The sequence below is a fragment of the Dermacentor albipictus genome, chromosome 7 (assembly GCF_038994185.2).
Source record: "Dermacentor albipictus isolate Rhodes 1998 colony chromosome 7, USDA_Dalb.pri_finalv2, whole genome shotgun sequence".
Lineage (NCBI taxonomy): Eukaryota > Metazoa > Arthropoda > Arachnida > Ixodida > Ixodidae > Dermacentor > Dermacentor albipictus.
The window spans coordinates 90,362,720-90,390,010 of NC_091827.1; the positions used below are offsets into that span (position 1 = coordinate 90,362,720).

At 46.6% G+C, this 27,291-nt stretch overlaps 1 protein-coding gene across 2 annotated transcripts in view; it reads right to left on the minus strand.

Moving 5' to 3' along the window:
* LOC135908751 (protein toll-like) overlaps positions 1–27,291 on the minus strand; it is a 64,101-nt gene that overhangs the window by 11,484 nt on the left and 25,326 nt on the right. For both annotated transcript variants that reach the window (XM_065440598.2, XM_070522438.1), the window contains exon 3: positions 24,526–25,094. In XM_065440598.2, the coding sequence (XP_065296670.1) occupies positions 24,526–25,094 (569 nt within the window). The remainder of the gene's footprint in view (positions 1–24,525; positions 25,095–27,291) is intronic.

Consider the following 27,291-nt stretch of genomic DNA (forward strand, 5'->3'; position numbering starts at 1 on the left):
CGCTCAATGTCAATTGTAACGCCTAAAAATTTGTGGTCGTCTTTGACCGGCAACGTTGTACCATACAATGTGAGAACTCGATTGCAGTGTAACCCTCTTTTCTGGGAGAAGATAACAGTGAGAGTTTTGTCTGTTGAAAAATGAAATCCATATTTGTCGGCCCATTGTGTGAGATTATTTATCGTTATTTGTGTTGTCTCTCACAAGTATGTAGATTTGAGGCGCGACAAGCCCCTAGCAAAGCGTCGACATATATTGAGTGCATGACAGACGGTGGAAGGATCCTTGTAACAGAGTTCATTTTGACTGTCAAGAGTGTCGTGCTCAGAATGCAGCCCTATGGAACGCCATATTCCTGTGGCAATGTGCGTGAAAGTATTGTGCAGAGATGCACCCGGAAAGTTAGATTTGCCATGAAATCAGATAGACTGTTTAGCATTCCGCCACGCACTTCCCAGTCAGCCAGGTCTCTTCAAATTCCATACCGCCACGTGGTATCATACGTTTTTTTCTAGATCGAAGAAAAATGTGACACGGTGTTGTTTGTGTATTTTATGTTCAGGTATTTCACGTATTTCGTGTTCTAGTCGTACGAGGTGGCCAGTTGTCGAGCAGCCCTTTCTGTATTCGCACTGGTGCATGTCTATTAGGCTCCGTGATTCAAGGATGAATGTGAGCCTTGTGTTTATGATACTCTCGTAGCATTTGGCTAGACAACGTATTAATTCAATGGGTCTGTAGCTGCTTGGGCATGTTGCGGGTTTACCTGACTTCCAGAAAGGCACCACTACTCCATTTTTCTAATCTGTAGGCATTACTCCAGATTCCTATATCCTGTTGAAAAATTTATGAAGTGTTTCTACTGAAGTTTGATATAGGTGTGCGAGCATTGTGTAGAGGACACAGTTAAGAGCTGTTGCCGTTTTTTTTACCGGCAGAGAGAACTCTGCGCAATTCTCGCATTGTGTGGAAGTTATTATAAGGATCATTTGAAGCCCCAGTAGTGGGCAGTCTCTGTTTCTCCGCCGACTCATTATATGTTAAGAAAGCATTTGAGTAGTTTGCTGAGCTGGAGACCTTGTAAAAGTGTTCGCCTAATAAGTTGGCCTGGTCCTGTAGTGTTGTCTGTGTGCCTGGACATGAGAGTAGTGTTATTTTGTGTGATGTGTGCTCTGCTTTGAATTTCCTCACCTGGTCCCACATTCGTTTTGACTTGGCCGTATTATTATTGAAGATATATATTTTTCCTATGACGATTTCTCTGCCTGTGTTAGAATAAATCCTGCTTCGACTTTGGCCTGTTTTAAATTTAGAAGGTTGCTATAAGTGGGGCACCTCCAAAGGATTCTCCAGGCCTTATTTTTTTCTTTTTTGGTTTCGGTACACTCGTTTGTCCACCAGGGTTTTAGCCTTTTGCGCACAATTCCGGATGACTGTGTTATTGCCTTTTATGCTGCTGAGATTATGACCTCAGTGATTTTTGTTAAGTTCGTCAAAGCTTAGTTCTGTCGAAAACACAACTTCCCAGTTTCGCGTTTTCCATAAATCTGGCCAGTCACCGAGCGGTAATTTCCACTGGCGAGGCCTAGTGAATAAGACTAGTGGTGATGACAAAAGTTTGATGATTTGGAGCAAGTGGTCGCTATCATAGGATGTGTCGAGGGCTTCCCATTTAAGATGAAAAAAAAAGATGGTGAGCAAGAAGTTAAATCTAAACAACTAAAAGCGCGCGAAGTCGGGGAAAAGTAGGTTGGTGCACATGAATTTGAACATTGAACTTTGAACTTTATTTTGTATCTATACAATGTACAGATAGCAGGGGCACAGACAAAAAGCCATAAAATCGGCTTGACTAGGTATGTGTCCCTTATTGGTTTCTTTGGCATCATGTAGCAATGCGTGCACAAGTAAAAGATAAACAATAAAAAATATAAACAATATGGGGATAAATGCGACTACTTATACAAAGTTAGTTCGCACTGCGGCGAAAAAATTGACATGATTGCAGAAATAATGTTGTCATACAAGTTACGAAAACCACGAACAGGAAAACAACAAAACGCAGACATTATGAATCCCTTTTCGTTCACGGTTAACATTCACAGAAATACAAAACTAAATAGGTCACTGTGCAATTGCAGTGACCTATTTAGTTTTGTATTTCTGTGAATCTCAGTAGGTCGGTAGGTCGGTGCACATGAATTTAAAAGTCAGATATCATTTGACCGTAAAAAATCTTGAACCAGTTGCCCTTTTTGGCCAGTTTGGCATTGCCCCAAGAGTACAGTGAGCATGAAAATCCCCTACTAAAACAAATGGCTCCGGTAATTTACCTATTATATTTTCTAAGTGTTTTGTAGTAAAATGAGAGTGGTGTCGGACTTAAAGCGAACAAATGGTGATGGTTTTGTGAGCTATAACGGTGACAGCAACGGCTTCTATGCTACTGGTAATGGGAACTTCTCTAGCTGCAATAGCGCCCTGGAGAACATTGACTACACCTCCGGAAAGCCGGTTCGTCTGAGTACGGCCGCGCCGTGCAACAGTGAAACCTTTTAAAACATTTTTGTGTTTTTCGCCTAGGTTTCTTTCCTGTAAGCATAAGGCCACAGGAGAGAAGTTAAACAACATGTCTTTGATGTCACCTAAGTTATGGAAGAGCCTCTACAATTCCAATGGATAACAAAAGCCATTAGCAAATTGAAAGGTAATAAATGGCATTAATGAGTGAATACGAGATTAGAAAGGTGTTAGATGACAACGATCTAAAGAAAGCTGATACAAAGGAGCGATAACCTTTAGGTTATCGCTTCCTTATTTAGAGTAGTTATTGGGACTTTGTCCCTTTTTCCACGCTCTAAAGAGCGCTTGTCCTTCACGTCGATGACACCAGCGTTTTTGGGTGGACCTCGGTCGCTCTCTCTGAAGCGCTGGAGGACCGAGAGTTGGACGTGAAACATGTGTCTCGGGCCTTGCGGTTTCGTTGATTTTACGACCCTGCTGAACTGGTGTCTTCAGCCCCTACGAAGCGGATGGAGCAGTACTGGCTGCTTCCACCGCCGGAGCGAAAGGCATCACTACGGTACCACTGTGCGTGGGCTCGCAGGACTCCTGAGGCCTCTGTCACGACGCCCCCACCTTCGTCAATTCGGCACAACAACGTCGCTAAAGGTATTACAGTCGCTTTCTGGCTTCAAAGAACGAGAGTTTTTCTTTCACGTTTAGTGCAGTTACTTCTTTTGTTTGTCCTCGGCATCCGTGTGAAGCATGTCGAAACCTTTGGCACTTGAAGCATCGTCTGGAGCTCGGGATATATGGTCTGACATTGGCTTAGCGTAACCTGCTTCCAGCAAGGTAGCCATTGCACTTGTTCCAAACGTAAGTATAACATGCTTGCTTGGGGCTCCTTGATCGTTGCTGCGGATGAAAGTTCTTTGTACTTTGCTAACATTTCCTTTCTGGAAACCGTTCAGCAGTTCCTCGTCACTTAAGCCAAGAAAGTCTTCTTAAGAGACTACTCCCCCGCTTGTATTAAAGTGTTCTGTGGGTTGAAACTGTCACTGTCGCGTCGCCAATGCTGGTAATTTCCTAGAGCTTCCCGGCTTGATCATTATAAGTTATTCTTGGAGGATGTCCCCACTAGACATTTTTAAGGCTTTGTATGTAGGTACAAGTTTCTCTTTTAGACATTTGGCCATTAGGAATGGGGAGAGCTTTCTTACTGGTATGTTGCTTTCACTGTGCAGCACATAGTTTTTCGCAAATGATGGAGCGTTGCTCCGAAAAGAGAACAGGAAAATTGCTTCGGTTCGGCATCTATTCAGACGCCGATCACAAACAACAGAGGTTTGTGCTGCATGAGAAAAATATATTTGTTCGGCAACAGTGCCGACCGCTCACCACGGAGGCAAACGGAGGACGAGGCGCCGCTTGCGTACAACCCCGCACGACGCCAGTCGTACGCCGTCACTCTAACCAAATATGGAATACCCAAGGTAGGATAGCTACACCGGATTAAACCTTGCCGGCAAGGAGAAAGGAATCAAATGTAAGGGAGAAGAAGATAGGAAAGGTCTAAAAATGAGCGACAAAGACGAAGATTTGACAAGATAGCTTTTCATATATAAATATCCTTTCTCTAGGAGCCTCCTCTCTTGGACAGTGCCATAGGGATATTTGCTCAACCGTGGAGGATTTTATAATTGCTACGAAGAGGTTGTCTTGAATTATTAAACATTTTATTTTTGTTCTTTTCCTCCAGTTAGCTTTACCATTTTCAGTTTTTTAATAAAGATAGCCTAATTTCATCCAAATCTTGGCCAATCCCCCACAGTGGGTGTGCGCCATCGCTCAAGGAATACCATACCATACCATACCATGGAGAGCAAAAGACGACTGCAAGTCTTCTCCAGGTGGGTCAGTGTAGAGGCGCCGGCTATGCGAACCAGAAGCGAAAGGGTTGTGTAGCCTCCGCCGGGAGCCTTAACGGTCCAAACACCCGGCATCGGCTCAACCTCCAGGATCCCCCTTTCGCTAGACACGGCTAAGCCGCACACGGCTACACGCGGGAGATTCCAACCCTCCTGTGCTCGGGTACGTGGTGTCACAACACACCAAAAACCTGCTGATGGAGACGCCCCGGCGGGGTGCTTCACAAGTGATTAAACTATTGCATTAAGGGGTCACAATGCTTTATGCAAATAATTCTGGTCATAACTTGTGTTCAGAAACTGTTATATAATGTGTAATTTTATATATGATATATCTTAACCTTTCACGTGACCTTTCATCAGGAAAAGATTTCTTGACAGCGTCCGCGTATTAAAACTTTCACAAGGCATTGCGTGGCTTTTTTCACCCGCCGCGTTGGCTCAGTGGCTATGGTGTAGCGCTGCTAAAGATGAGGTCGAGGGATCCAATCCCGGCCGCGGCGGCCGCATATCGATGGGTGCGAAATGCAAAAACACCCGTGTTCCGTGCATTGCGGGACGTTAAAGATGGCCAGGTGGCCGAAATTTCCAGAATTCCCCCCTACGGCATGCCTTATAAGGCAATCATGGTTTTGCGCGTAAAACCACAGACTGTATGTGCATGGCTCTTTTCATTGCGCATTTTTGCGACTGAATAGGCACAAAATACACAAAGCTCCCTAACGTGCTTAACTGAATGCGCTGGCCGCGTGGTTCATGCGAGTGACACCAGTGGCTTGGTATAGGGACGGTACTCAGGCTGTGAAATTGAACTGTCTTCTATTGTCAGGTTTTGTAAATGTTCAAATTAGGCCGTCACTTAAGTGAAGAATTCTTCGAGGTGGCATGAATTTTCTTGGGGTGACGTATATATATATATATATCTCCATCATCAGCCTGGTTACGCCCACTGCAGGACAAAGGCCTCACCTATACTTCTCCAACTACCCCGGTCATGTACTAATTGTGGCCATGTTGTCCCTGCAAACTTCCTAATGTCACCCACCCACCTAACTTTCTGCCGCCTCCCGCTACACTTCCCTTCCCTTGGAATCCAGTCAATAACCCTTCATAACCATCGGTTATCTTCCCTCCTCATTAAGTGTCCTGCCCATGCCCATTTCGTTTTCCTAATTTCAACTAAGATATCATTACCTCTAATGTGCTCCCTCACCCAATCTGCACTTTTCTGATCCCTTAACGTTACACCTACCATTCTTCGTTCCATAGCTTGTTGCGCCGTCCTCATTTTAAGCAGAACCCTCTTCTTAAGCCTCCAGGTTTCTGCCCCATACATGAGTACTGGAAAAACACAGCTGTTACATACTTTTCTCTTCTGGGATAGGGCAACCTGCTGTTCATGATTTGGAAATGCCTGCCAAACGCACCTCAGCCCAATCATATTCTACTGGTTAGTTCAGCCTCATGATCCGGATCCGTGGTCACTACCTGCCCTAAGTAGATGTATTCCCTTACCACTTCCAGTGCCTCGCTACCTATCGTAAACTGCTATTCACTTCCGAGACTGTCAACACTACTTTAGTTTTCTGCAGACTAATTTTCAGACCCACCCTTCTGCTTTGCCTCTCCAGGTCAGTGAGCATGCATTGCAATTGGTATCCTGAGTTACTAAGCAAAGCATTATCATCAGCGAATTCCAAGTTGCTAAGGTATTCTCCATTAACTTTTATCCCCAATTCTTTTCACTCCAGGTCTCTGAATACCTCCTGTAAACACGCTGTGAATAGCATTGGAGACGTCGTATCTCCCTGTCTCACGCCTTTTTGTATTGGGATTTTGTTGCTTTCTTTATGGAGGACTACGGTGGCTGTGTAGCCGCTATAGATATCTTTCAGTATCTTTACATACGGCTCATCTACAGCCTGATTCCGTACTGCCTCCATGACTGTTGAAGTTTCGACTTAATCAAACGCTTTTTGTTAATCAATGAAAGATATATATGAGAATTGGTTATATTCCGCACATTTCTCTATAAGCTGATTGATAGTGTGATATGGTCTATTATTGAGTAGCCTTTATGGAATCCTGCCTAGTCATTTGGTTGACAGAAGGCTAAGGAGTTCCTGATTCTATTTGCGATTACCTTAGTAAATACTTTGTAGCCAACGGACAGTAAGCTGATCGGTCTATAATTTTTCAAGTCTTTGGCGCCCCCTTTCTTATGGATTAGAATTATGTTAGCGTTCTTCAAAGATTCAGGTACGCTATATGTCATGAGGCATTGTGTATATAAGGTGGCCAGTCTTTCTAGAACATTGTTCCCACCATCCTTCAGCAAATGAGCTGTTACCTGATTCTCCCCAGCTGCCTTCCCCCTTTGCGTAGCTCCCAAGGCGTTCTTTACTTCTTCCGGCGTAACTTGTGAGATTTCAAATTCCTCTAGGCTATTCTATCTCACATTATCGTCGTGGGTGCTACTAGTACTGTATAAATCTCTATACAACTCCTAAGTCACTTGAACTATCTCATCTATATTAGTAACGATATTGCCGCCTTTGTCTCTTAACCCATACATCTGATTCTTGCCTATTCCTAGTTTCTTATTCGCTGCTTTTAGGCTTCCTCCATTCCTGAGAGCATGTTCAATTCTATCCATATTATACTTCCTCATTTGAGCTGTCTTACGCCTGTTGATTAACTTGGAAAGATCTGCCAGTCCTATTCTACCTGTAGGGTTAGAGGCTTTCATACGTTAGTGTTTCTTGTTCAGATCTTTCGTCTCCTGCGATAGCTTACTGGTATCCTTACGGAGTTACCACCGACTTCTAGTGCACACTCCCTAATGATGCCCATAAGATTGTCGTTGATTGCTTTAACACCAAGGTCCTCTTCGTGAGTTAAAGCCGAATACCTGTTTTGTAGCTTGATCCGGAATTCCTCTAGTTTCCCTCTTACCGTTAACTCATTGATTGGTTTCTTATGAACAAGTTTCCTCCGTTCCCTCCTCAAGCCTAGGGTAATTCGAGTTCTTACCTTTCTATGGTCACTGCAGCGCACCTTGCCGACCACGTCCACATCTTGTATGATGCCAGGGTTAGCGCACAGTATGAAGTCTTTATCATTTCTAGTCTCACCATTTGGGCTCCTCCACGTCCACTTTCGGCTAAACCGCTTGCGGAAGAAGGTATTCATTATCCGCATATTATTCTGTTCCGCAAGTTCTACTAATAACTCTCTCCTGCTATTGCTAGAGCCAATGCCATATTCCCCCACTGACTTGTCTCCAGCCTGCTTCTTGCCTACATTGGCATTGAAGTCGCCCATCAGTATAGTGTATTTTGTTTTGACTTTACCCATCGCCGATTCCACGTCTTCATAAAAGCTTTCGACTTCCTGGCCATCATGACCGGATGCAGGCGCGTGTACACCTGTACTACCTTCAATTTGCACCTCTTTTTAAGTTTCACAACAAGACCTGCCACCCTCTCGTTAATCGTATAGAATTCCTGTATGTAACGAGCTATATCCTTATTAATCAGGAATCCGACTTCTAGTTCTCGTCACTCCGCTAAGCCCCGGTAGCACAGTACGTGCCCGCTTTTTAGCGCTGTATATGCTTCTTTTGTCCTCCCAACCTCACTGAGCCCTATTATATCCCATTTACTACCCTTTAATTCCTTTAAGAACACTGATAGACTCGCCTCACTAGATAACGTTCCCACGTTAAACGTTGCCATGTTCAGATTTCAATGGTGGCCTGTCGACACACACACACACACATATATATATATATATATATTGCCACTAGGTCTCACGAGCCAGCGCTGAGAATAAAGTTGGGACTGGAACGCGCACTCGGCAACAGGCCAGCGCTGAAGAAATAGAAGCTGAGGACGCCGGCTTGAATTATTGCACGCCATCTTGTATAACTATCAGCTTCGCCGACGCCGGGTACATATTCCACTGTCTTTTCGTGACAAAACTGGTGGAGGTACGGGGCACGGTTCATCCGATGCCACAAACCCCTCCTGGTAGCAGGAGTTCCAGTCCTCTACTGGTGAACACACCTGTTCACCGAGCAAGCACGAGAATCCGAGGATTGCCTCCGGACCTTGATCATCTCTCCGCAACAACATCGACGCCCCCACACACCGGTATGGAAGGAACGTGGACGTCCCTACCGATCATTAGGGAAGCAACGGCCACAACGGCAGCTCAGTATCTGCTGCAGAATCTCCGAGTGCCGAAAGTGTTATCTTCGAGTTATCTTCGAGTATGTAAAAGATTGGTTAGTCCAGTTTGAGCGCGTTGCCGAGATAAACGAGTGGAGCGACGCGGCGAAGCTAAGGAACGTCTACTTCAGCTTGGAGGATGGTGCCCGCACTTGGTACGAGAACCGAGAAGGGCTCATGAAATCATGGCGCGAGTTCCATCGTGCCTTGCTGGAGACCTACACTAATGCTGATCGCCGTGAATGAGCCGAACGGGCGCTCCAATCCCGCATACGTCTGCCGAACGAGAGCGTGACCTCGTACGTAGAGGATATGACGCGCCTCTTCCGTCGGGTGGACCCAACCATGTCCGAGGAAAAGAAGCAGCGCGATCTATTGCCGTGAGTTAAAGGGAAGCTGAAGAGTCTGTCGAATTCAATAACACGCTCATATACGTATGCGGGAACCTTATAAACCATGTAGGTAAAGTTTGGGTCTTTTTTTCAATTAGGAGCGACGTAATCGTTGGTTGAAATTGCGCTGTAGCTCCGCCCAACTTTGAGTGAGCGAGCGGAGCGGAGACCGGAAACCGTGGTGTTGTGACGTCAACTCTGCTTCGTTCCTTCGCAGCGTCCGCGACCGTGCCTGACCGCGCTTGTTTCTGCGTGCGTGCCATCGTAATCTGCTTCGATCGACCCTGCATTCCTTTGTTGGTGCGTCTGCGTGTATGTAGAGTGGTAGTCAACGTGCGTGGTAGTCAACGTGAGTGGTAATCAACGTGAGTGGTAGTCAACGTGAGTGGTAGTCAACAGATGAAGGTCACTACGCGTACTGCATGAACCGGGAAGCTTTTCACGCGTTTAAACCGTCTTTGTAGATTGTCGACAGCTTTGGACAGCGCACAAATGCCGACGATCGCATCCCCGCTTACGTTCCACGAGGAGACATGCAGGAAAACAACACTACAGTCAACGTGTTAACGCAGGAAATCGCCGTTAGTGCAACCCATCGCACCACCTAACGCGCCGTTTGATCAAATCGGCATGGATCTTCTGGGACCCTCTCCCTTGTCAGCCAGTGGAAACAAGTTGATTATAGTCGCCACGGACTATCTAACACGATACGCCGAGACGAAAGCTGTACAACGTGCCACGGCCTACGAAGTTGCCCAGTTCTTTATCGAACACATAGTCCTCAGACATGGTGCCCCAGCACATGTCATCACCGACAGAGGCACTGCCTTTACAGACCTACTGATAGAGGACATATTCGAGCTGAGCTGTACGCATCATCGCAAGGCGACTGCCTATCATCCACAGAACCACGGACTGACGGAACGGCTAAACAAAACCATTGCTGACATGCTGTCTATGTATGTGGACGTCCAGCATAAAACATGGGATCAAGTCCTGGCGTACGTTACATTCGCGTACAACACCGCCATTCAGGAAACCACACGATCACACCGTTCCGTCTTGTCCACGGGCGCGAGGTCCAGACCACGCTAGATGGCGTGCTCCCGCACGCCACGATGGCGCTAGATGCTCCCGCACGACACCGACGCATCACTTACTCCCGACGCCGAGCAACTTGCTCAACACGCAGAGGAAGCTCGTCAACTCGCGCGCATAAACATCACGAAGCACCAGAGTACAGACGCACGACGCTACAACCTTCGACATCGGCAAGTCGAGTACCAGCCAAGTGACCAAGTCTGGGTGTGGACTTTAGTCCATCGCCAGGGGTTGTCTGAGAAGCTCCTTAGTAGATACTTTGGACCCTACAAAGTGATACGCCGCGTTAGTGAACTATGAGGTCATTCCCGACGGTGCCACGTCGCCTCGGTATCGACAGCACAACTCAGAGATAGTGCATGTTATTTGCCTCAAGCCGTATTTCGCGCGTTAAGGCGGCGCCAATCCGATCTCATACGACTTCCACACTTCTACTTTCTAGTTCAGTAAGCATCGGGTCGATGCCTTTCTTTTGACGAGGGAATAATGCCGCAAGGTGTCACGAGCCAGCGCAGAGAAAGAAGTTGGGACTGGAACACGCGCTCGGCAAGAGGCGGGCGCTGAAGAAGTACAACCTGAGGACGCTGGCTTGAATTATTGCGCGCTATCTAGTATAACTGTCATCTTCGCCGACGCCGGGTACATCTTGCACTGTCTTTCGTGACAATATATACATATATATATATATATATATATATATATATGAGTGTGTGTGTGTGTGTCTGTGCGTGCGTGTGTGCGGGCGCGTGTCTGTGCGTGTGCGTGTGTGTGTGTGTGTGTGTGTTTGTGTGTGTGGCGTTTGGATAGCTTCTCGGGCCCCCCACTCGGAGTAATGAAAACGTACCCGCTGTGATGTGCCCAATGCCGTTTTCATTCAGTCGTAAATTTTCCTCCTATGTGTGAAATCTGTTGCGAATACTTTGCCTGGATAAAAGTAAGGCTTGTGAGTCTAGGAAAAACTCAAAACTAACGACGAACTGTTTTTCCCTTGCCAGGGTCATGAACATTAATGTTCACCATAATAATCCTAAAATTAACCATCCAGTTTGTCCGGTTCAAATCCCTAGTATTCGGTTTAGGTGATTTACGACGTTTCCTAATAGAATAGCACCACAGTAAAACCACTGATTGCTGAGTTAGTCCAGGTTGACCCTTACACTTATGGGTTGTGTCTAAATCCAACCCTTTGTGTAAGAAACAGCAATCTCGAAGGTTACACTTTTTCGGCCTGTAAACGCCGGAAATAGTAAGTAGTGTGCAAAACATGGCGGCTGCGACATGTAGCCGGCTCTGCAGTTTGTTCCGGCACATTTTATTCACAAATGTATTGCCTTCCAGCCCCGCTTTTGTTACTCTGTAGCTGGGCCCTAGACACCACCTACGGCAGCTACCATGAAACCGTCATAAATACCACGTTTCGAACACCACTTGTTCTTTCATAAACACCAGTTTTAAAAGTGGATGCCACGATGAACAAAACGGTAATGTAGATTGCTGTTGCTTCGCCATCATATTAGACCTGTGCGCACATTAGTTTCCAAGCGCCATCTCTAAAGATAGACGTTCCGCCTCTGCTGTGCTACAGGTCTCACTGAGGCATCCTGACATACACATGGCCACATAACAGGCCACATAAGAAGGACTTGCGCATTCCAGCTTGATAGTCCGCAAAGGGATGCGTAGGATCCCTTAGCATGTCACCACGCTTTCTTCGTTGGCTCCTACAAAGCGAAAAAGGTTACGATAAAAGGCCTCGACTGCAGGTGCTACAACGTTTGTGCAGTTTTGAACCACTTTCGATTAAATCAGAGAATAATAAACGAAAGAGATGGAAGCAAACAACGACGCACGGTATCCTGCGATATCTTACGTACTCGCGTGGCACTCTAGCACGGCCGAAGTGTCCTCGCATGTACAGTTGAGTTGAGTTGAGTTGAGTTTAATGGCACATAAGCAACTTAGGCTATAGTAAAGTTTCGTTCGTTCTCCGTCCTCGCTTCACCGTTGGAACTTGAAGCTTCTCGGATGTTGATCGGAAGTTGTTGATCAAACGCAGGCAGGAAACGATGAGGTCAGATGTACAAGAAATATTTATACGTGTACTTTTCTATATACATGACAGATAAAACAAAGACATTACAAACTTGAACAATTGAGAAACAAAGTCTCACTCTTCTACGGTCTCAATGACTGTTAGAGCCCAGACTCGTTTTAACGTACATAGTACGCAGGCTCACTGATCTATCAGCAATCCTGATTTCAGCCAAGTCTCAGGGACAGCATGTCGTCCCGATTTTTATAGCCCCAAATATACAAAGAAATAAAGGCGGTAGGTCCGTTGGCCCGTCCCACAGGTTCAGTTGCCAATCAGAGTCAACCGTTTGTTAAGCCACAACCCACAGGGATGGGCTTACTCTCAAAAATAAACATATTGGAAAACAAAGCTCTTTTCCTTCTTCGCCAAAACTCCGTTGCCCTCTCATTTCTCCGTAGCTAGTGACGGGCTCAGCAAAACACGCCAGGCCCGAACAAGTTATCGCTAGACCGTTTCAAATCCCAACGGCGTCTAGGCCGCAAATGTCTCGGAAGCAGGGGCACCGGCACCATGAAGTGCCGCTGTACTCAAAGTTTGGCCGTGTGGGAGACGGATGACCCTCCTTTTCCTTCAAACTTATTGTCTACAAGACAAAGTTCTCCGAGTGCGTGTTTCCACGACGCCGTCGTCTGAATGAACTCTTTACGTGTGCACCGCATTCCTACAGCGTGCACGGTAAGCTGGCCTTCGACACCACGCAGGCAGTCGCACCCAACAACAAGGCTGGCGATTACGTTCCGGACGCGTAGCAGATTAGGTCCATGCTCACTGCATGTGGCACGGGGTCAGAGTTGCTAAGTCCTGCTTAACCTCGGCGGCGCCTCCAATTAGTCAGGCACGCGGGCGCCAGACCCACAATACCTTGTACAGCGGTCCGTTTCACGGCTGGTCTGTGTGACCCGTCGGCGGACTGCCAACATCGTGCGCACAATACCGACTTCCAGGAATCGGCACTCGCCCGCCTGGCACCTGCCGCGATGCGTCACCCAGCCCTGCGCGTTGCCTGTGACCCCACATAACACAGCAACTGTCGCCCCGCTGACATGGGGGAAGTGAACCCCCTCTCTATACACAAAGCACGAGGCCGATTCGTGAGACTTAAGAACCCGAACAATCAGAGCGACCTTACAGCTATCGTGCGCCAAACACGAGGCAAAGATTCTTTTTAAAAAGTTGGGACACCTCAGTGAGTCCTTGTCTGGGCAAGAGCCCGGAGAGTCCCAACAAATTAGCTAAAGACCTCGGCCTTCTTCTCAGGGATGAGAAGGTGGATGAGGTGTTCTGTATTATGTAGTTTAACGCTCTGTGAAGTTTTAAAGTTTTATGAGAACTCCTGCTTCTTTTAAAAAGCTAAAAACACATGATACATCAACAAGCGCATCTTCTCCTAAAATCAAAGCTGGGTAAAAAGGGATGTGTTCTTTGTAAAATATGGTAAAAAACGTCTTCCTCAATGGTTCAAGTTTTCTGCATGAAAATAGGATATGGTTTACTGTTAGTTCATCTCCACATAGTTCACATAGGGGCTCGTCTTGCTTAGTTAGAATGAAGTTGTGTGTTTGGTGTGTGTCCTATGCGAAGACGGCACAGAATCACTTCTTTGAAACGGTCCTGGTGTGTGCAAGATTTCCATTCACCTAACATGGGTTTTAAAAGGTGTAATTTGTTGTTTACTTCATTGTTCCAAGCAGACTGCCATTTTTGCCTTAGTTTATAATGTATTAACTTCATGCAGTCGTTAGGAGGTATTTTTACTTTTGTGATTTCTTTGTGCCGGGCTTGTGCCGCGCATGCATCTGCTCCCTCATTGCCACTAATTCCGACGTGGCTCGGAACCCAGCATAATTTAATGTTCAGTCCTTGTGTGGTGGCGTTTAACAAATTGTGTATAATGCCTCCTAATAATGGTGTGACTGCATTTCTGGCATGAAGAGCTGTGAGTGCACTTAGGGAGTCTGTATATATGATACTGTTTGCGAGGTTCTCCTTTATTATTTTGTCTATGGCTACAGAAATGGCGTAACATTCAGCAGTGAAAAGGGATGTGCACTGCGGAAGTCTTACTGTTTTTTTCCCAGTTCCCTTGTACAACTGCGCTTCCAACATGTTCGTTCGTTTTTGAACCATCAGTATAAAAGTTTGTGAAGCTGCTGTATTTTTCTTCCAGTGCAAGGAATTCCTGAATTATTTGTTGTGGCGGAGTTTGTGCTTTACGGAACTGTGTTAAAGTGAGATCGTAAACTGTGGGAAAGATGAACCATGGGGGTAGTGGATTTTGTCTGTGGGTAATGCCAGGTAATGTGTCCACTATGCCAAGATTCCGACACATCTCTTCAAATCGCAGAAGCAGTGGTCTTGTAGTTTGTGGTTTGTTGTTGAAAATTACTCGTGAAGGGCATTTTGTTACAAGGGGATAGCAAATGTGTTTTGGTAGAGATTGTACCTTAAGGATATATGCACAGGTTAGAGCGGTTCTTCTAGTTTCTAGTGGGGGTTCGTTTGTTTCAACGTAAGGGCTAGTTATAGGGGACATTCGGTATGCACCGCATGAAATACGCAAGCCTGAGTTATGTACTGGGTCTAGTTTATTTAGGTATGTCGGTTTTGCTGAACCATACACTATGCAGCCATAATCTAAGGAGGAACGTACTAAGTAACGGTAAATGTGTAGAAGGCATGTGCTATCAGACCCCCAATGTTTATATGACAGTACCTTGAGTATATTTAGTGATTGCGAAGCTTTCTTTTTGAGAGTGGTTATGTGTGGTAGGAATGTGAGCTTTTTATCGAAAGTTACACCTAGAAATTTTTGTTCATTCTTTACTAGAAGTATGGTTTCATTTAGGTGTAGGGTGGGGTCAATCTGTAGGCCTCTTTTGAGTGAGAAGAGGACAGCAACAGTTTTTTTGGGGTGAGAATTTAAACCCATTTTTGTCTGCCCAAATCGCTAGTTTATTCAATGTAAGTTGTATCTGTCTCTCGCATGTTGGTAAGCTGGAGGATGTGCATGCTATTTGAAGGTCATCGACATATACAGAATACATAATGGATCTAGGAATGATTTTTGATATGGAGTTCATTTTTACTATGAAAAGTGTTGTACTTAAAATACAACCCTGCGGCACTCCATTCTCCTGGACGAATTTCTTCGAAAGGGTTGCACCCAGGCGCACATGAAATGAACGGTCGCACATGAAATCTTTCAGGCAGTTCAGCATCCTGCCACAAATACCAAGCTCTGCTAGGTCGCGGAGAATACCAAACCTCCAGGTGGTATCGTAAGCCTTATCGATATCGAAAAAGACTGCTAAACAGTGTTGCTTGTGTAGAAATGCTTCTCGGACTGTATTTTCTAGGCGGACGAGATGATCAGTTGTTGAACGTGCTTTTTTAAATCCACACTGGTGGATGTCAAGGAGTTCACGTGATTCAAGAGTGAACATCAGCCTCATATTCAGGATACTTTCAAATGATTTTGCGAGACAACTTGTGAGAGCTATAGGCCTGTAACTGCCAGGGCTGGTTGGTGGCTTTGCAGGCTTCAGAAACGGTACAATTACGGCTTTTTTCCAAGCCTCTAGTATTTTTCCCGATACCCATATTTTGTTGAAGAATTGTAAAAGTGCGTTCACAGCAGCGTCTGAGAGGTGAGCCAGCATTGCATAGTGTATTTCATCAGGGCCGGGTGCCGTCTGTTTACCTGCGGACAGTACTTTTCGGATTTCGTGAAATGTGATTAATGCATTATAGGGCTCATTTGTACAGCCACTTGTAGGAAGTTTTTGTTTTTCGGTTGCATGTTTGTGCTTCAGGAACGATTGAGTGTAGTGTGAGGAACTTGAAACATTCGAAAAATGTTGCCCTAGTACGTCTGCCTGTTCCTCTATACTTGTTTGTGTGCCGGGAGCTGTTAAAAACGGGACCGTGAAAGGGGAGAAGCTGCCATTTAATTTATGGACTTGTTCCCACATTTTTTTGGATGTGGTTGAGCTTTTAATAGAAGATATGTAGTTCTTCCAGGAAGTTTTCTCAGCATCTCGACGGATGCGGCGTGCGTTGGCTTTTGCCTTTTTAATGTTTACGAGGTTATCATGGGTTGGGTATCTACGGAATATGCACCACGCTTTGTTTTGTTTCTTTTTTGCTTCCTTACATTCCTGTGTGTACCAGATTTTTCGATTATGTCGAACCACTCCCGAGGACTGAGGAATAGCTAGCAGCGCGGCATTAATAATACAGGTTGTGCACAATTTGTTTTGATCATCGACATTTAGATTACTCGAGAAAACTTTTTCCAAGCTGGCCTGTTCATGGAACAGTGCCCAGTTTGCTAGGTGCAGCTTCCAACGACGTGGTTTGCTTGGGATGATTTCTGGTGGGGATGATAGGTTAATTTTTACAGGTAGGTGATCACTTCCGTAGGGGCTGTCAACAACATCCCATATAAAATCGGTAAAAAGTGATGTAGAACTAAAAGATAAATCTAAGCAGCTCATTTTTCCTGAGCTCGGAGAGCAATATGTGTGTTTTCCTGTATTGAGCAGGCAGACGTTATTTGATAAAATAAAATCTTCTAGGATACGGCCTCTAGTGTCTGTTTGGTCACTCCCCCCAAAACACGAGTTAGCATTAAAATCCCCTACTACTAAATATGGCTCTGGTAGTTGTTTAAAAAGTGATTCTAAATCATGAAGTGTAACATTTAAATGTGGTTCCAGATAAACAGTACATATGGTAATTGTTTTAAAATCAAGGACGGTCACTGCTGCAGCTTCATATTTCGTTTGAAGCCTGATTTCGTGAGTAGCAGGACCATTTTGGACTATAATCGCGACACCTCCAGAGAGCCTACTCGATTGCTCTCTGTCACAACGAAATACTTTGTAGTTTTTTTAAATGTTCTTATGTTGTGGTCCTAAGTTCGTTTCTTGTAAACATAAAGCCACAGGAGAAAAAGTGTTTAGGATATCTTTTATGTCGCTATAGTTTTTGATAAGACCACGACAATTCCAATGTACCAGGAACGCCATGTTTCATTATTTTGTAGGGGTGTGGCTATAAATGATTAGGTTCCTCGTGTTTGAGGACCCGTTATAGGGATTCTTTCTTTTTTCTTTCTTTCGAATGAGTTCTACCTCCGCGGTTGCGGGGGGGATCGGGAGTTGTCTCCATGGCCTCTCCTGAGGCGCTGGAGCTCCGCGACAAGGCGGGTGTGTGGGTTTTAGGCCTCTCCCGTTGGGGAGAAACCTCTTGGCCGGCCGGCTTGAGGACCGGCGGGCCCTGATTAATAGGTGGCAGGGCAGCTTGCGCTGTCTCTGCCTGGGGCGTGGGTGGTTCTGCTGAAGGCCCAGTAACCGTTGCCTCAGCAGCCGCCGAAGTTTGGTGTGGCGCTACGCCCCGTCGCACCACATCAGCGAAGTTATTTCTTCCATTGAAGAGGAATGTGTTTGTTAGTGCGATGCGCCTTCAGGCTTCTTTGAATGAAATGTTTTCCTTGGTTTTCAGTGTGATGATTTCTTTTTCTTTTTTCCAGGACGGACACGCCCTGGAGTACGCGGCATGTTCTCCTTCGCAGTTTACACAGCGCGCTGCACCGTTACAGTTTTCAGTAGCATGTACTTTTGAAGCACATTTTGCGCAAGTTTTGCGGCCCCGGCAACTCTGGGAGCAACGGCCGAACCTCTGACAATTGAAGCACCTGCGGGGGTTGGGAATGTAAGGCCTTACATCTATTTTCAAGTATCCGACTTCTATTTGTTCAGGGAGTGTGTTGCTGTTGAAGGTGAGGACCAGGTGTTTCGTGTAAATTTCTTTGTTGTCCTTCCAGATTTTGATCCGGTGAACGTCTATGACATCTTGGTCGGTGAGCCCTTCAAGCATTTCTTGCTCTGTTAAGTGTACCAAGTCGATTTCTGATATTACACCGCGGACAGTGTTGAGGGATCGGTGGGATGAAACAGAGACAGGGATGTCCCCAATGGACGCAAGGTTTGACAGTTTGGTGTACTGCACGTTGTCTCGAAGTTCGAGCAGCAAATCGCCACTAGACATTTTTGAAACCTTGTAGCCAGGGCCGAGGGCTTCTGTCAAGGACTTGGATACTGTGAATGGGGACAAGATTCTTGCTGGCTTTTCTTGTACTTCACTATGTATTACATGATATTTTGGGAAGGTAACTTTCCTTTTCTGGAAAAATTCACTTGCTTCGGTCCGCCCTAATTTATGAGAGGGGCGATCATTTTGGGGGAAAGGAGGAGCCATAGGAAAAAAATGTATTGTTCAGCCACGGTGCCAGCCGCCCACCATGGAGCCCAACGAGGGGACACGACAGGAACATGCGAACAAGTCCAGCACACGCCAGCTGTACATCGAGACTATAACCTAATACGACATAACCAAGGTAGGTTAGCCCCACAAGGTTAACCCTTGCCACCTACGAAAAATTGAAGTGAATAGAAGATACAAGGAGACAGGACAGGTATGAAAGAAGAGGGTAAAGAAAAAGCGTGTGGAGGAAGAAGACAGGAAAAGGCAACTGCCGATTTCCCCCGGGTGGTTCAGTCCGGGGGTGCCGTCTACGTGAAGCAGAGGCCAAAGAGGTGTGTTGCCTCCGCCGGGGGGCCTTAACGGTCCAAACACCCGGCATCGGCTCAACCCCCAGGATCCCCTTTTCCCCGGACACAGCTAAGCCGCGCACGGCTACACGCGGGAGGGTCCAACCCTCGTGTGCTCGGGTACGTGGTGTCGCAACACACCAAACGCCTGCTTACGCAAACGCCCCTGCGGGGCTCGCATGTCCAATTCGGCCACAACGTCCGGTCATCATCCTTGGCTCAACAAACGTGAGCGCCCGCACGGCTTTCGGCGAGTGAAAAGCAGCTTGCGAGGGTAAAAAAAAAAACGGATACCGAGCCGTGAGTGCGCTGTGCATATTTATTTACGCTGCACATAACTATTGCAACTAGTGCGAAATACGGACGAACTATCGGCACGGCCACGAAGCGGTCGAGGTCATAGTTGAAATCGGCGCACTGAATGGCGTATTGAATTTTCCGCAATTACGTGCGTGCACCTGGCCGCAACTTTACACATAGAAACCGTGTTCGCACAGTGAAACGCTGCTGAATCTGGGCAAGTCGATTTTCAGTGAAGAAGCGCAATGCACACATGCATGCGCTGGTGCCGATAACGTACTGTCTACTAGAGCCATCCTGTGCCCATCTTTCACAATGCCGGCCAAACACCAGCGTGGCCTGACGGCAGCACAGAGTTGTCGGCTTTATGCAAGTCCTCTATTACAACAGCGTCAAAAACTAAAATATTGAAAAGCTATCGATGCTTCTATCCGCAGTCTGTTGTCGCCGAACCTTGTGTTATCTGATTTATTCGCCTGACGCGCATGGTGTAGAACTTTGTGGAAGGCATGCGGGTCCCGACGATTAGTCTGGAAAATTCGATGACTACTGTACAAAAGCCGACACGCTTGACCCGCTGATCAGATTTACGACGATCGCCGACTGTGTTCGCCGCTATCGTTGTGCTTTAAGTGTAGCCTGTTTTGTGGGCACAGGTTCGCCCAATAAAAGCTAGTTTTGTCTTTCACAGTACTGCTACTGTGTTCTTTGACGTCACGACCACGTGACAATATTATGACCCGTTTTATTGTAATGCCGCTGTTGATCTACTACGCGCACTGGTTCGTTTTGTTATTCTCTTTTCAAAAAAATAAGAATTCCCTTCAAGATTCTTTTCAAGGAAACGAACATCAGTTATGTGGGAATGTGTTTCAATACTTCGATGTAGTACGAGTGCTACTGATGCTCGATGATAGACTGCAACGTGGCTATAAAGGGACCCAATTTTATGCTATTGCGTTTTATGCCTTACTTTTGAAAAAAAAAATAAATCGACATACTATCGTAACATCACGAATATCCGTGTCGACAACTCAACGACGCGCATGACGCATATTTTACTACGTCCCAGTAAGCACTGCGTGTTATTGTAGTCAGTGTACTTCGTAAAGCCAATACTCACAAGACAGAGAAGAGAAAAAAATCGAACTGCGGAGCGTTGGCGGGGAATACTGCGATAATTTCTTAAACAACGGCACAAACAAGTTCCGAGGCCTTGTGACGATCACCATGATTATAGCTGCCATGAATTGACGCAGTCCCGAAAGGTCAAAAGAACCACCTGTCATGGTTGCTAAGGCTGCGTTGTGACTTCGGCGTCATCAACTTCGTGAAATTCCTGATACAAGTAACCTTTCCAAATATTGAGGAATGCTCGCATGCAAGCTGAATTACATGTGAAGTAATGACGGTTCAAGTACCCGGTGCGCCCGATCACTGTTAGCAAAAGACGGTCGGCCCCTTTGATTTGAGACCCAAAAATTCACATATTCTCCTTTGAAAGTAGTTGTGGATCTGCCTAGCAGTTCATGACGTGGAGGGCATCTCTTACAATTAGCCGATAAAATATGCGTGGTCCCCTTCCTACAAATCTTACCGATAGCAAGTAATAACAACAAATTCTTCTAGGTTTTAGGTAGACAGCAGGAAACAAAACTGCTGCCACAAAGCCGCGAATTATATTCGCTGCTATCATTACTAGCGGCAACACCGGCGCTGGGAAGGTTCACAAATGACGGGAATGAATGGCGCCAGAAGGACTTGTGTGGTCGTGGTTGTGACCTGAGACGATCAGGTTGTGGTATTTATTCCGCTTTCTCTTTCTAATTTAGACGTAATCATATTATGCGGAACACTGGAGTGGAAAAAATATTTGCGCGTAAGGGCATTAACTGTGAATTGGCGTATTTACAACCCAAAGTTTTCTTGAATATGGTGAAATTACAAAGCCCTATTGGCATTTGAAGCCAGAAAGACGAAGTCTCCGCAAATCTATGTATTACCCATCATTCTCGTGCCGGCTGATGGAACCGGCATACCTGGAGCACCCGTTGGCACGAGCGCCGGAGTTCTTTTTAGTGAATTTAGTTAGACATTACGGCGAGTAAAAAGCTTGTCGAGACGATAAGGCACGTCTATGCCTTGCATCTCCTGGACGTCTGCACCATAAATTGCGTGGCTGGCGCTACTGTCAAAAAGGGAACTTCAAAGGCCACTTTCACGGTGGCCTTTGAAGTTGAAGGCGGTGGCCACTTCCTATGGCTGCGCATCCTGAAAGCGACAGGTCTCGAGGCAGCGGCGTGCGCTGGATGGCGACTACGCACGTCTGAGTGCGCCGTTGGTGCGCCCTTGGCTAGTGCGGCGGTGGCCATTTGTCACGGACGGATGGATGGATGTTATGAGCGTCCCCTTTGGAACGGGGTTGTGGGTTGCGCCACTAAGCTCCTGCAATTATAGTGCCTAATGTCCCACCTAGGTTAAACAATAAAAAGGAGGAAAAAAACACTATGAACTGCCCCACGCAAATTTTCTGATCCCCTATTTCGAACTGTACTTATGGACGTCTCTGTTTTTTGTCGTTTCCGACTTTTCTTCCACCAATCTTCTAATCTCCTCTTACTAAGGCCTATTACGGACATTTTTACTATTCCACTGCTCTCGCTGAACCCAAGTGCTTCAAGCAGGCCAGTGGCGCCTCAAGCTGCCGTTGGGTAGACGTCTTCACATTCTAATAAAACATTCTTCATAGTCTCCCTAGCTTTACCGCAACAAGCACATGTTTCTTCTTCCGTCTTATATCTCGCTTTATAGGTGCGTGTTCTAAGGCATCCCCATCTGGCTTTGAAAAGCAATGAGCTTCCCTTTGAGTTATCATAGATTGTTTGTTTCCTCATTTCGTTTTTTCCTCTTAAGTAGTTACTCATGGCAGGTTTCTTGTCCATTGCCACCACCCGTGAAATTATTTCAGCCTCTCTGACTTTCCGCTTGACCTTCTTTGCTGTTGTGTTGCCCACCCTACTGGCTGCATACTTGCTGGTAAGCTTTCTAGTTTTTTTCCTCCACTGTCAATCAATGTTTTTCATGTACAGATACCTGAACACTCTCCCAACCCATTTACGTTCTTCCGTATTCCTCAGCGGTTCTTCATACTCAATTTTACTGCGAGCTTCCCTCACTTCAAAACTAGTCCAGCCCATATCATTCTGCACAGCTTCATTTGTACTATTCCCGTGAACGCCCAATGCGAGGCGAACCACTGACCTTTGGTTCCCGTCGACACCTGATTGTACCCCTGATTTAAAGCAAACAACCGCATTTCCAAAAGTAAGTCCTGGCACAGCATCGAGCGGAGTCGCCGCCTGGTGGACAAATACTGAACCATAATGTGTATCGCGCGTCGGATTGTCTTCTGGCCACTGCGTGTTTACATGTACTCGTATGCAATGCGTATTCTCTAAAGACTCTTTGTCTCCTTGAACTGAAGTGGTAAACGATGGTTTCAGTTTTGGCGACGATGTACATAAAAAAGTTGGAGGCATATCAAGCTTAAGCCCAGTGGATACTTCGCATCCACTGGGCTTAACCTTAGCGTATCCTTAGCGTTTGGAGGCATCTTGACCGCATACACGCCCGGCGCAAAGACGCTGGCGCGGTTGCGGGCACAGAGACTGACGCGACGGCGGGCGCGCACCGCTTCATCCCTGGCATGACTTCACATATCACGTGATGCAGCGATGGTGGCGCCGCCGCCGCGTCGCGCGCGACGGCGCGAACCGAAGTGTGGAGGCCTCCGCCGGGCGACGTCCGACGGCGCGATATGAGGCCCCATCTGCAACCGGTGTGACGTCATCACGTGACGTCACATCATGTGATCTCACTTCAGGGTCAATGGTGGCCACCGCCGGGAGGCGACCGACGGCGCGATATGAGGCCCCATCTGCAGCCTGTGTGATGTCATCACGTGACGTCATGTCACGTGACCCCATTTCAGGGTCAATGGTGGCCACCGCCGGGCGTCGTGCGCAAGCGCGAAACCTACGTTAATATGCTTCGCATAATATTTGCGGTTGCGCTGTAGTCTTTGCGCTACGTAAGATCAGTAGCTCAAAATAGAGATATACTGTGCTGGAATCCCGGCCTCGGCGGCCGCTTTTCGGTGGCGGCGCAATGCGAAAACACCCGTATGCCTTGTTTTAGGTGCTCGATAAAGAACCTCAGGTGGTCCAAATTTCCCGAGTCCCCCGCTATATTGTGCCTCATATTTTCAACGTGGTTTTGGCACGTAAACCCCATAATATATTTTAAGAAATACTCGGAGGGTTTGAGGCAAAAATGTGGTACTTCGCTCCTATGTGCATCAGTTTCAGAGCAGTGAGCGCGTTTTATTTACACACAGACGACATAAAATCATCAGCAGTGAGGCACGTGACTGCAGTGTACACTTCGATGGTGGCAGCATGTGCACGTTTAAGTGGCGACGATACTTCCATCTACAGCTCTGACTTGCGGCGAATAGTATATAACATACTACGGCCGAATTCTATAAACAATATTCCGGAATTGTTCTTTCCCACTTACAGTCACCATCACTAATCCTATGTGCAGCATCGCGATCGGGTGCAATTCTCCCGTACGATCACTTCTATCGTAGGAACTTTTAGTGAATGCGGGTCCGGGCCATTATGAAAAGCCAGATGGCCTCGTTGTGTACAAAAATTGCGCCCAGCGGACAACCAACAAAAAAGAAAAGGAGGCAGCAGCGTTGTTCTGTCGGCTACCGGCAATAGCAGCAAGAAAAACTTCCTTGTTGGCGTACGGGTTAAATCCCGATGCGATTACACACGTCGACGTTCCTGGCTTGTGTTTGAGGCTGAAAAGAAGTTATTGCCTCGACTCAAAATCTTACATATTGATGCTCGCTGCGTCTTGTGGTCGAAAAGTGGCATCAATTTTCAGTTGAAAGGTTCCCTCATTGCATTTTTAAATGATCTTGGTATGACAGAATGAACTCCGCCTGAAGAAAATTGATCCGAAGAAACTGATTTAAAGGAGCGTCGGTATGAAGCAGGCATCATTAGACAAGCCAACTGCATTGCTCTTTCAATGTGCCTTCAATTTCAGCCACCGTAGCTCCGTATTGGAACTGCATTTGGCGATATGCCAAACATTGACAAGTACCCTCTCAGAAACCTTACAGCAGTGGCCTGCTTTCTCGTTATGCTTCGCATATGCAACGAAACAAGGGCCTGTTACCGCGAAATAGCAAATGCAGGACATCGCGCCAGAGGTGACCCTTCCCCCCACAATATATTGAATACGCACATACTAACCTGTACCCCATGTTCTTAATGCTGAGCTTACCACGTTTTGGTGAGCTTGAATCCACCCCCTGAAGCTGTAGTCAGCACAGTCACAAGTAAAATGATTTCCAGACAGCCATAAGGAAGTGAGCCTGCCACGTGTTACGAGGTCGTATGGTAGGTGGCGCAGGATGTTGCCACTCAAGTCGAGGGAGTTCACGCCTTCGGGAATGTCTGTCACGTTGATGCTCTCAAGCAGTTTGTTTTTCACTGACAGGACTCGCAAATCTAGCGGTGCCTCTGTGCCGAAGTCGCCGAGGTGCTTGAGCCTGTTTCCGCTCAAGTCCAATTCAGTTGTGCCTCGAGGAAACGCCTTGGGAATGCGGCCCATTGGGACCGACGAGCAGTTGACACCAATCGATCCTGGGCCAAGCGAAGCCTTGTGGCACTCGCAGCGACAGCCTGAGTCGCAGCCTTCTTCCCGTCTGAGCAAATCTCGTTCTGTTAGGTTCAGGAGCGGCCATCCTCTAAGCCACCATGGTCCGTCGCAGATAGGATACTCAACCACTCGAACTTCGCTGCTCTCGGGCAAGAGCCATGCCAGTCTGCAGTCGCAGATCAAGGGATTGTCTGCAGGAGAAAACAGAGAGGAGAGATCGCATCAAGGGGGCAAAAAGTGTGAAGCTGTCTGTTTCTTTTTTTTTTTTGCAAAGCGCGCGAGGGACCATGCGGTTACATCGCAATTACGTCAGCCAAAAGTCGTCATGAAAAAGCAGGTAGCAATGTCGCAAGCGATCATATGTCTATCTCAATCTGCATGTTCAAATTGCGCTCCGTTATTTGACTACCTCGTTAAGGAACATAATACTGATATAAATTTAGTGGCAGCGTAGCCTGCATGGTAATTTCTGTTGTTTCGTGCAAAACTTCCCGCTTCTCTGGGTGCGCTACAGGTGGCATATCTATGACGATGCCACATAATGCGAGGGCATCGGTTGGTACGGTTGTCTGCAATTAAAGATAGTAGCTAGGAGGAGCTTTGCTTCCTAAACATAATTAGAAACAAAAGTTCTCTACATAAGCACTTTCGGTACACAATAGCCATATTTGCTTGTTTTGTCGTTATCTAGCTAGTTATTATTTTAAATATCGGCACTTTCAAATATCGCCTTTAGATATACAGTGAACTCTCACTTGAGTGAACTTCAAGGGACCGAAGGAAATAGTTCACTTAACTGAATGTTGACTAAACTGAATATTCACTACACCACCATAAGACATGCCATACCGAGCAAAAGCTTGAAGTGCAATTCATGGAGCAAAAGACATGGCATCCCTAGTGTTAGAATTGCGTGAAATGGAATTTGAATATATCTGGGAAAAACACACCACGTGGGTCGTTCGTGTGCACACGCGGATCCGACAAAACGGGAAACAGTCAAACAGACGATGACCATGCCCCGAATAGCCGGTCGGAAAACACACACACACCACGTGGTTTGTGATGTGACAGATTGCCGCTTTGCTCTGGCGGCGCTGTAAGCGCCAGCATTGTTACTTTGTTTATGGCCTCCGAGATTACATGCTTGCGCGTTTTGTGAGAGCCATCTCGCAGGCTATTCCTCGTTGCCATTCGTTTTCTGCGCCGCCGCTTCACCCGAGGGGCGCTGTAGCGCCAGGGACGTTACATTGCCGCTGGAGCGGCGGTTTGATGAAGGCGGGCATCGGTTGCGCCTGCAGTGCAGTGCAAGCCTTGGTCCTCTGAGCGAGTTCGTTAAACTGATATATTGACTGTTCCAAAATTCGTTTAAGTAAAACATTTTTGCATAGAATCTATAAGAAAACTGCCGGGGATTTTTAAAAAGTTCGTTATCCTGAAATATTCGATAAACCGACGTTCGTACAACTGAGAGTTTACTGTATATCGCTATTAGCACTTTTAAATATCGAATTTAAACATCATCGGTTCAGCTACTGTCCTCACTGAGTTTGATGTAGTGTTCGGTGACGAAGTTAAAGTATTTGCTGCGCAACATTGCTCCGCCGACGCAAGCTTGGCTCCGCACAACGGGAAAGGTAGAATATATCTTGATTCATAGACACGCGGAGTCTTGCGTCATTCCAGATTTCATCGGAGCAAACTACGTGAAAAGTAGGGAAGCAAATCGGGAAGCGCATCACGGTGCGATATCTTGCGTGCTGATGCAGCAACCCTGAGCGATGACAGTTCTAGCTCTGCCGAAGAGGCCTCACAAACGGCGTAGCGCATTAGGCCATGTGATCAAGTGAGCACGCCGCGACCACCCGGAGTGTCAACCTTGGCTAAAAAAGAAAATGTCACCGTGGCCGCCGACACAGCTTTAGGCGAGTGACGTACAGGTGGGGGCAGCGCTGTAGCTCACGAGTGTGAAAAACGGGTAACTACAACCATGTGTGCGCTGTATGAAGTATTTTAAGCGGCCCTTCACTCTTACTAACAGTGCAAAACACGCGGGAACGTCCAACGCGCCCTGTAGAGGGCCTGCGCCACCCACAAACTTCCTTCGCGTGTCCTATACGCTCTCTGGCGATATCTATCCTTCGCGATGGTGGCTGGAACCCACAGCGTTTATACAAGGGGTCTATTCCTCTCTCCTCTGTCCACTGTACTGGTTTCTGCCTTCCTTTGATCGCGTCCTCGTCCTGTTCCATTTGATCTATGCAAGCAAGAAAGGCGTTGTGCCCTTGCTCATGCCACTTGCGAACTTTGCTCGGATTCTAAAGGCCTCGGTTCCCCACTACTATTTAACAAAAATAAATTAGAAACGTATTGCAATGAGAAAATCAT